Source organism: Pagrus major, chromosome 5 (assembly GCF_040436345.1).
Source record: "Pagrus major chromosome 5, Pma_NU_1.0".
Taxonomy (NCBI): domain Eukaryota; kingdom Metazoa; phylum Chordata; class Actinopteri; order Spariformes; family Sparidae; genus Pagrus; species Pagrus major.
In genome coordinates this window covers 28,535,456-28,546,244 of record NC_133219.1, presented here as the reverse complement: position 1 = coordinate 28,546,244, position 10,789 = coordinate 28,535,456, and the positions used below count along the sequence as shown (strand labels likewise).

The 10,789-nt window shown below is 39.7% G+C and overlaps 1 protein-coding gene across 3 annotated transcripts; it reads left to right on the top strand.

The window, feature by feature from the left end:
* Window positions 1–1,348: 1,348 nt before the first annotated feature.
* Window positions 1,349–4,791, top strand: gja10a (gap junction protein alpha 10 a). 3 transcript variants are annotated; one of them, XM_073466345.1, is made up of 2 exons: window positions 1,349–2,042; window positions 4,778–4,791. In XM_073466345.1, the coding sequence occupies exons 1-2, from the start codon at window positions 1,349–1,351 to the stop codon at window positions 4,789–4,791; spliced, it is 708 nt and encodes a 235-aa protein (XP_073322446.1). The 3 variants fall into 3 exon arrangements, with proteins under 3 accessions (XP_073322446.1, XP_073322444.1, XP_073322445.1); XM_073466343.1 differs by lacking the exon at window positions 4,778–4,791 and adding an exon at window positions 3,793–3,845 and having other exon boundaries at window positions 1,349–2,753; XM_073466344.1 differs by lacking the exon at window positions 4,778–4,791 and adding an exon at window positions 3,793–3,831 and having other exon boundaries at window positions 1,349–2,749.
* Window positions 4,792–10,789: the final 5,998 nt, after the last annotated feature.

Here is a 10,789-nt window from a genome sequence, read left to right as displayed (position 1 = left end):
CACCAACCACTCTGACCTGTTTGTCCTGACTACCTGGTCTGTTGCTGCTCCTCTTGGGGTCACTCATACTCTTTGTTCTTTGCTGCCGGAGTTCACTAGGCTAAGCAGAGCACACATGCCAGGTGTCTGCAGGTCCGCTAGGCGAGCCGCTGCCACCCTGCCCTGCCACTAAATAGCCCAGAGACACTGCAGTTACAACAGACAAACTGTTCAGTGTGTTTACCAGGGAAACTACAGCTAACAATCCACTGTATCAGCTGCACCGCTGGCTGTTTGTTTTACAAACCAACCACAAGAAAAACGCAGACACAACCCATTAACACTAGACAACCACTGAACATGTAGTTTAAACAGGCACTAGACCATGGGCAGGAGTCCCACTGATCTCTCTTCCTCTTGATATCCTGTGGTATACCAGGGCCACAGAAATCTCAGTCACATTTTTTTGTTTCTTTGACGGGAACAAGGTGCCCATCATTTGAGCTCTGCTTTTCTCGCCTTCTCCCGTCGAGAAATTGACAGGTATTTAATAGGGAGTACCAGGTCCACAAAGCTGTCAATGCTTTCGTCATACAAAAACAACAGATGCAAACCAATCAGAGGCAGAGCAGGGCAGGTCTTGCAAGAAAAGCAGTGGGATCCATAACATCTGTGTGCCATTGAGCTCCATTGTTGTCCAAACCCTATTAAAACAGATCAGTGAGCCACACCTGCACATACACATGTGACATGATCCTTCATTACCAATAACACACACTGTCGTTTTTTCAGTCCCATATACAACCCATGGAGCTGGAAATACATTAAAATGTAGATTAATCCACCGCTGGAAATAGTTCTCAGCAAATGCACTTACACATTTTCTCCTGTAGTAATCCTTAGCAAAAGAGAAGTGGTCAGCTCTTACAGTAATTTACCGTGCATTAAAAAAAATTAACTATATACTGTATCAGTGAGAAATAAGGGGCAAAAGGGCAACAAACACAAGCACTCTGACGTTCAGAAAGTGTTGTAAGCAAGCGCCCACTTTAGCTAAATTATTTGAAGTACATTTGGTAAAATTACAACAAAAACTGTCTGTTGTAAACATCTATAATAGCTCGCAAGCTAACTTTTATGTTCAACTTACAGAGTAAGTCCTGCACAATGAGGCATTAGTGACATCACACTGCGCCCACTTACGGTTTTCCCTGTCTGACTGCTTGTGTTTCTGTAACTGTATCTATCCTTTACAAAAACATAATATTATTAATATTGTATTCCAGCTTTGTGGGGTAATGTGTTGTATGTGCCTGCTATGTCTCCACAGTTCAAGGACATGTGGCATTGAAGTGGTGAGAAGCTGACCATGGGTGACTGGAACCTGCTGGGCAGCATCCTAGAAGAGGTTCACAGTCATTCCACCATCGTGGGGAAGATCTGGCTTACCATACTCTTCATCTTCCGCATGCTAATCCTGGGTGCAGCTGCTGAGGATGTATGGGATGATGAGCAGTCCGAGTTTGTCTGCAACACAGACCAGCCAGGCTGTAAGACGGTCTGTTATGACCGCGCCTTCCCCATCTCCCTTATTCGCTTCTGGGTCTTGCAGGTCATCTTTGTGTCTGCGCCTTCACTAGTCTACATGGGCCATGCCCTCTACTGCATCAGAACGCTGGAGAAGGAGCGACACCGCAGACGGTTTCAGCTGAAAGAGGAGATGGATGAGGCTGAGTTAGACGAACATAAGCGCATAGAAAGGGAGCTTAAGAGGCTGGACGAGCAGAGGAAGGTGAAGAGGGCTCCTCTCAGAGGCTCTCTGTTGAGAACCTACATCATCCATATCCTTACACGCTCTTTGGTGGAGGTGTGCTTCATCCTGGGCCAGTATGTACTCTATGGTATCCAACTGGAGCCACTCTATAAGTGTGACAGGCTGCCTTGCCCCAACAGTGTTGACTGTTACATCTCCAGGCCCACAGAGAAGACCATCTTCATGGTCTTCATGATCGCCATTGCCGGTGTGTCACTTTTCCTGAACATTCTGGAAATATCCCACCTGGGCATCAGGAAAATCAAACAGACACTCTATGGAGAGAGGTACACAGAAGATGACAGTGTTATTTACAAGTCCAAGAAGAAGGCGTCCTTACCACATCTCTGTGTAATGAGCAATGTATCACCTCACAATGGGCCTTTGACTCAGACCTTCAAAGTGATTCCAGAGGCGGACACGAAGCCTCCACATTACAACACCGGGCTCAGAGCCCACCAGGACGCACCAAGACACAACAGCTTGGCTCATCTGGGATACAGCCAGACCAGCTATATCTGCCCCCAGCCGAGGATGCCACCCAGGCATGGCCAGAACTGTGCAATCCAAGCTCCCCAAACCCATGAAGCTGTGGTGGACCACCATCCAGCCTGGGATTCTGCTGTGTCCAATGTGGAGGTTAGCACAACAAACCATCATGAGGGTGAACATCCTCACCCCAGTCATTTGGAAGCTCTGCTGTCCACCAGTACCTTAAGGCCCAGTGCTATCAGAGACATGGATGAGGATGAGCGGAGGGAGTCAGTCGTGAGCGAGGTGTTAATCCCCAACCCCAGAAAGACCAGCTTCATGATCAGACCACCATCTGAGAGCTTGTCCTCCATCAGTGGTTCCACAAGCCCTTCCTTACATACCTCAGAGGAGTCAGATGAACTGGGCTCCCTGGGGGGCGACATGCCCATGATGCCACCTGCAGGAGGCCGAAGAATGTCAATGGCAAGTAAAGAGCAGAGATTGTCTCATGTGACTGAATGATGCTTCACACTAGTCAAGAAGGCGAAGCTATAAAGGCTAAAGTAGCTAAAGTACAGCTTAGCTATCACCTGGGTTTCCACTGCCGCTGTTGACTAGACTATACTTATCAGTTAAAAACACAATGGTAGCATTATGAAGTTAAGTGTTTTGTGTCGGTTAAGTTAAGTACCCAACACCAAAACAATGTGATGAACAGTGAGTGATGACGAGGCCTCAGACAGTGTAAGAGTCAGCAGCAGAGATGAAGAAGACAGACAGAAAGCTCATTTCTGTCGATCTGAACGAGGTCCAATAGATATAGAGATATAGAGATTAAGATATAGATGTAAGATGCAATCTAAATTCAATTATTTACTTAAATACATGCATAAATAAAACAGTTTTCTATTAAAAAATGTTCAACAATTGACATTTAAACACAAATTATTGAACAAATGAAATACTGAGTGGTAATCATACTCCAAAATCATTTTAGGATTCATGCTCTCCAGTTATTGTGCAGAGGAATTAATTGAACAACGCATTTAACATATCTGCTTCACATTTCACATACGTTAAAGTCCTGTCAGACAACACAATGGAGATTTAAACAAACACTTTACATCATTTTAACTGTTGATGAGTTATCTTCAACATCTCTTCAACAGGTTAAATGTTAATTCATGTGTTCATAAATTAATCTATTAATTAATAGGCTCCTGTTTTTACAAATGTACTGTTTCTTTCTTCTTCATGGCACGTGCTGGGCTCCATGTTTTTCTTTCATGGACTGATTTTGTCCTAAATAGACGTAAAGGATTTGTTCATCACTGTTTTTGTTGTTCCCACATTGCTTCAGGTTTACAGACTTGTGTTTGTGTGTCCTCATGGGATCACTGACACGAGACTGTACTGACAGATGTGTCCTGTTTTACTTTACTTTTACATTTCCCAGTGTACATTGTGTGTTTTATGTCCAGCAGCAGCTACAGTCTCAGTCAAAGCTGTCTTATTTTCTTTTTCAGAGCATGTTTCTGGATATCTCCTCTATCATGAAGAAGTGAAGCGACGAGGCTAACATCATGGCCGTAGGAGCTGTGTTCCAGAGGCCCAGCTGGGTCACACACAGGGTCAAAACTGTATCAATGATCCAGCCATCAACATTGATCCACTGCTCAAGTCACATGGGGCCAAAACCAGTCAGTCAGCCATGATGAGGCAGCGGACTCAGTGCCAAAGCCCAGTCTGTTTTGGATTTGAAGCACCTTATAAAGCCTACATGTGGGTACAAACAGGAAAGGATTTTATCTTTTTAAAAACATCTTTCCATGTGTCAGCTGAATTCTTAAGATTGTGCAGAAAAGACACAATGAATTATGGAGCAAAATCCTCAGAGGATCTGTTTGCTTCTGTGACATGGACTTTATAAAGCTAAAGTACTTTTTTCTAAGTCGCAGACTTGATTAGAGTATGTGTGTATCTGTGTACAGTCATTTATATACAGTAATTTCATGAGAAATGATGATACTTTATATTATATTCGGATTAAATGCTTCTTAACAAAACAGCAATCATTTTGTCAACACAATTTAATCAAAGTACACACACCAACACTTCGCCATAGAATTCATGCTTTCTGTTTTATTTCTCAACAAAACTTGCCGAGGCAAAATGCTGTTTTTTTTTCCTTTAAAACCTTTTTCATATCAAATAAACAAAACATGACATGTTGCACAATATTTACAAAAAGATCTAAACAAAACACGGGTCATTTGGACATTCAAAGATAAAAAAGGAAATCAAAAATGCTGAATCTGCATATAACAGTCGTGTTGCAGGTACTCAAAAAAGGACACGTTAAAAATGGCTCACCAAAATATACAAATACAATGAAGTAACCACTGTAAAAAGTTAGAAACAATGCCACAGAAACTGTCTACATGTCTATCATACAGTCCTTACCCATAAGAAGAGGTATGCTGAATTATCCAGGTAGATAAGTGCTTAGAGTCTGTTCAACTTAACTTAAAAAAGCTCGAAAATCAGAATCTGAGATCCAAGTGGCCCCGATTACCCTTCTGTAAACAGATCGGATTAGATAAGTACTTCCTTTAGTGTGCCACTTAGTGCTGTCATTGTAAACTGAAAGGCATTTGATTCCAAAATACTAATTTCCAGAAGGGAAAACTCTTCCCTGCTCCCTCCCCCACTGCTCAAGGTTTAAACCACAGCTGTTGTGCCTACAGTAGCACTGCAATCTGACATGTTGGAAAGTTGGAAACTCATCTACTCCATGAAAAAGAAAAAGCAATGTTACAGCCATTTGATTGGCTGTTCCGAGTCGTAGTTTGTTGACATGTGTGTTCTGATTTCATTACAATATAACAGCATACGGTGTGAAGCGCTGGTTCTCAGTCACGCAGTGAGCCAAGAGTCTGCAGGTTCTCCTCCAATATGCTGATGAACCAACACATTCTCACTGTGAGTTCAGCAGCATCGTCAGTGGCTTAAGCTTCAAACTATGACGCTCTCTCTACCCCTCTAGTGTCAGTTATATAAATATATAAAACCTGCAGTTAAACTTTCGAAATAAAGCTTTCTGACAAACAGTTCACTTATTATAACATATTAGGACTAAACTGTTATTAACGTTGTGAAATGGTTGCAATTTGGTTAGGTTCAGGCACCAGAGTTACTTGGTTAGGTTCAGGGAAAGATCATATTTGGGTTAAAATAAATACAGTCAGTCACGTAACTTATGTAAAATAAGTTGTGTAACTGATACAATTCACGACATGTAATTGGCCTACGTAACGCAAGTTATGTCATTTATGTAGGTTAACTTAAAAACAAATCACTCTTGGTCAAAAGCAGGATGTGAACCCTGTTCTCCGGAGGGAAAAACCCAGGGTACGTCCCATCTAACCACCGACCACCTGCTGATGTGGACTTTTCTAACTCTTTATATTTCTGCACTGGAGAGGCGCTCCAACAAGTGAAGCTAGAGAGGTAACTATAGAGTCACACGTAGAAGCGAGGGCGACTGACCACACTGACCACATGGGAGTGAGGTGGAGCTGGATGAACACAGCCAGAGCATCATCTGTTCATATGAACACATGCAGACTCTTGGGGCTACATGCTACATGGCTAAGAACAACTGTTAGAAACAGAATATGTCAAAATGGAATTTAAAAGACCAAACCAGTGTTTTTCTGCAGTACTTACTGTTCATTACTGCTGGTGACCATTCTCTAAATTAAAGTTGTGTTTTAACGTTGTAAAGGCAGCTGTTGCTTTTCAGGACAGACTGATAATCAGCATGCAGAGACTTGAAACTTGGAGTATTGTGATGAAGTTGTATTTCGGCTTTACTTTACTACACAACAATAATGTAGCTCTGGCAACATTAACAGCATGTGACTGATTAGCTAACTCAGGCAAGTTTCAAGTCTCCACCAGTTCATTTTCAGACCACACTGAAATGAAGTAAAAAAACATCAAGGCATAGTTGAGATATCTGCTGGGCTCTACTGGGTCAGCAGTAATACAACAGTACATGGAACTGGCAGTCAATGAGCTACTGCAGTAACAGAAAGAAACCATTGGTACGCTCCTTTAAACTCTATTATCACCACACTGTGCTGAGGTTACAGATGCTCCGTGTGAGCCAGTAAACTAATACTGCTGATGACAGCTGTGTGGAAGAAGATTTGGGGCCAGTGAGGAATGAATGAGTAATAATTTCAATATTCATGTCAGACTTCTGAATTGGATCTTTTCCTCAAACACCTGACTCTTTTTTTTTTTTTACATTGATTAGGAAAAGTGACTATTCCTCAAAATTCCATTTTTGTGCTCTAATCATGTTCATACATGAGTAATATTGTACAGCGTCCATGTCGTCCCTGAAGTCCTCAGAGTTGGACTTTAAATATTAGTTTTTTTCACATCTTTGCAGCCTTCAATGAAACCAGAAGGTGTTTTTGTTTGCATTTCAGCACGAGCAGAGGAAGAGGAACTAAAGTTCAGAAATTCAAAATGAGGCACAAAATCATTTCATGGTATTTATTTATCCGTCTAATGTTCCATAAAATCATACACTGTTTAAGAAAGTACCAAAAAGCTAATGAATGTTTTGATATCAGATTTTCATTAGTCATGTTTGTTTTGTTATGACGGATTATTAAAGACTTGAAAATGATTTGATGCCTCATCTTGATGTTCTTCAGTTATCTTTAGCTCCATTACAGAAATGCAACTGATTCATTTCATCAAGTCAACTTTCATCTTTTAAACGTCTGGTCCTCTATCATGGTTTATTCCTTAGTGACACAAGAACGTTTGTTTTTCCATATGGAGTCCCACAGTGGCCAGTATTACATGAATTAAATAGGATGTTATGGAACAAATGGTATATAAAATATACATTAAATGCAAACAATATTTCATGGTAATCATGAAATTGTAAACAAAAAAAGAAAATCCAAATATTTTTTTAAAACTTAGCCTGTTATTATCTCTTTTCATGATGACTTTTTACTACAGGCCTTTTTTCATTTCATCAGTTTTTATTTCAAAATGTTTTCTGAACACATTTTTTGTTTATTTAAATCTGTGTCATCATGTCATTATATTACATATTTTATCCATATGTATTAATTGTTGTTTTAATTTATTTAATATTGGACACTGGGTCTCCATATTTCCAGAGGGGAAGAAGATGATGATGACTTCATGAATGGTGAAAGAAAAAGTGTGAATAAAGTTGCACTGGTGGTCTTCATGTTGAACTACAGAGCAGAAGGGGCCACGCTGACTGTTAGTGACACTGTTACAGCACAGCTGCAGTGTACTCTCATCTCAGTCACACCCTCGTTCCCTTACTGGATCGTCTGGCCTCTGTCACCTCTAAGGCAAGAAGTTGTAGCTGCACTTTTCTCACAAATTCATCAACACTTTTAACTGATGTAAATAAAAAATGATCAGCTTTTCTATTCAACCTATTTCCAGGTCTGAATGGTATCTTTACAAAACAAAAGAACAGGTAGTACACAAAACTGTAAACATACTCACACCCCTTTAAGTTAAAATATTACAACTTAAGTACATGTGTGACTTGTAAATGAAGACTTATTTTTTATGAAATTGTCAACAATAAAAAAAATATACAGTCATTAACAACTCCATTCTAAGAAAGGGTAGTGACCTACAGTTTACATCTATGCATTTCCTCTACACCCAACCCCCAACAACAGTCCAGATCAATAAATTAACAAGTTCACATTAAGGAATTAAAGTCTATGAAAACCAGCTGAGTCGTGTTCTTCGGTGAACATTTAGTACATTCTGATGAGAATATCATTGGCTAACGGGTCCTGTGGTGATGTCATGGGCACCATCAGGTCTCTTCAATAATATGAGCACATTTGTTCTTATGTTTCCATTTAAGCTCATTGTAGTGTGTTAAAGCTTGCATGGTCAGGCTGCCATTATAATACTGATCCACATGGTTTTCAAATCTTCCTCTTCGTTTTTAAATCCAATCATTTGATATTGGAACAATCAAACAGAATAATAGCAGCCCCTGACAGAATTTCTGGTAACTCAAATGCAATTAAATATTGCAGTTTTGTATCCTAGTTTGAGCTTCCTGTGCTAAACCTGACTTCCCCCTGATCCCAAACACATCCAGTATTCAGATGCCATCAACACACTGGGCTGTGAGGCAGCAGAGTGCTGGGCAGCAACAGTACAGACCGCAGCAGCACTCACCCCTGCCACGTGCCGCACCATCGACTTTTCAACAGCAGATGAATTTGGCATCTCCCTAAATCAATAACGTGCCAGTGTGTTTGTTTGGAGCATGAACTTCACACCATACACTATCAGGGATGCTGATTTGTTCGCACAGATTGATCATTTTGCTGCGTGTTTCCACAAATTCATATATGACGTGTGAATTTGAAAATGTAGGTGTCTTACACCAACATACTGTACCAAATACATTTAGTAGGGATATTCGTCTTATGTACAATACGAGAACAGTGCAGCTAAATACATGATTACCATAATACAAACACTAAATTCATACTACTTATAACACAATAAATAAACAGATCCAAAAGAGCACTTATGATTTCTTTAAGCTGTTGTTTAAGGTCAACTATGCAGGATTTGTCAGTTTCTGTTTGCAAACCAGTTAGCCTAGCTTAGCGTAAAGTTGTTCAACGTTTTTAAGCATGACACCACTGGATAGTTTTGAGGAGACCTCTGGATATTTCAAGCTGTGCTTGTGGTGACCAGAACAGCACAAGCACACGGTCGTCATTACATAACACTGAAAGTGAACCAAATAAATGTAAAGTTGCAACATAAATAAATGTCTGTGGTTTGTTTATTCTGACCATAAAATCCTGCACAGTTTACCTTTAAATGACCACAGCAGTGTGTTTAAGGTTCAGCCCATCTAACATGGATCATTTATACTTCACATTCCAACTATCCATTTTCCAAAGCATGACATCGTGTCCTAGATTTTTTAGATTTTTCTGTATTTTTCTACCTTCGACACAGATTTAGCTTTCCATTCATTTCACTCTGAATTAATAGTGTAATTAATGTATCAATCGACTGGGAGAGTTGCTTGAGATAAGAAATCTGTCATATTATATTCATTTCATTCATTCACCTTTTAATTAATTGTTTCTTTGTTTTTTATGTCCAAATATGTAGACGTTTGAAGTCAACTGTCAATAACAGTTTCAAGAAAAAAAAAGTGCTGTGATTCATTTATCAAATGAATTTTAATTTCTGGGGAAGTTTCCTGGTGAGGACCATGTCATTAGATACTAATTATGTAAAAATAGATACTGTGTTCTCAGACAGCGAACAAAGTAAACATCCAGTCATTTATTCCAGTTTCAAAGAAAGAACCAGAAAATGATGTTAAACTTTGCTCAGTTCTTATTTTTCTTGATAAACCTGCTAAATCTTACTGACACAAGACTTTATTACGACTTCAGACGTAATAAAGTCAGTCAATTTGTTGGAAACTTTAAACTGAATATTAAACACATTTGTTGAATTGTATGCTTGACTGTAGTGTACAACTACACAGACTTGTTTAGTGAAGAAAGGTTACATTATCAATGCATTGAAATTAAAAGAAAATTGTACCAATTGGTCTGTATCTCCCTACAATTATTACCAAATGAAACAGTCCTGTTGAGCAGCCGTCCAGCGCCTTGTTGGAAATATTTGGAAAACTAAGAACCTGAAGAAAAAGAAAACATCACCCAGTTTGACTACCATGTCTGAAATCATGTAATGATCTCAATCTATTTTCAACCTGACTGAGCAGATATGAATAAAATCTAGTGAGAAACACGGGAGCATTCTTTGGAAAATGGTCAGCAGAAATATAAAGCGACACTGTTACGCTCCTTTAATCTGTCTGAACACCATGTGATTGGCTTGGGACTCGTTTTACAATGTGTCACTCATATTGAACGGCAGGAGTCGCCTCCTGCACGAGCTGGGCAGTGCTTCAACTGTATAATGTCGTCCTGTCTCTTAGCACGTACGATATGAAAAGAGGGAGAAGAGAAATGTGTAGAAACGTCCATCTGAGTACAAGAAAAAGCAAAAGTGAAGCTTGACAGAAGCAACTTTGCATAATGTGAGTTCATCGAATGCAAAAGTTTAAAAATACACACCTTTGGTAACATTTTACTTTAAAGTCCTGTGTCACTCAACAATTACTGTATCACTAAAACTGTTAAGTCACTGAAGGTAAGCACTTTAATGTATCATATACTGTATCATTTAAAGGATGAGTTCAACATTTGGGGAAATATCTGCTTTCCTTCTTAAAGTGAGCTGAGAGGATCAGAGGTGGAGTCAGGACTAAGTTAGCAAAGCTAGCTAAAGTTCTGGCAATTTAAAATCATACAATTCTATTCATGAGTGTGTTAAACAAACAAGAGACTGTGTCTGAAAGTCTGCCTCAGAGTTTGTGAT

Coding starts and splice junctions, on each gene's coding strand:
- gja10a (XM_073466343.1), top strand. CDS start 1,349: ATGGGTGACTGGAACCTGCTGGGCAGCATCCTAGAAGAGGTTCACAGT. Junction 2,754..3,792: donor CCGAAGAATGTCAATGGCAA/GTAAAGAGCAGA, acceptor TTTCTTTTTCAG/AGCATGTTTCTGGATATCTC.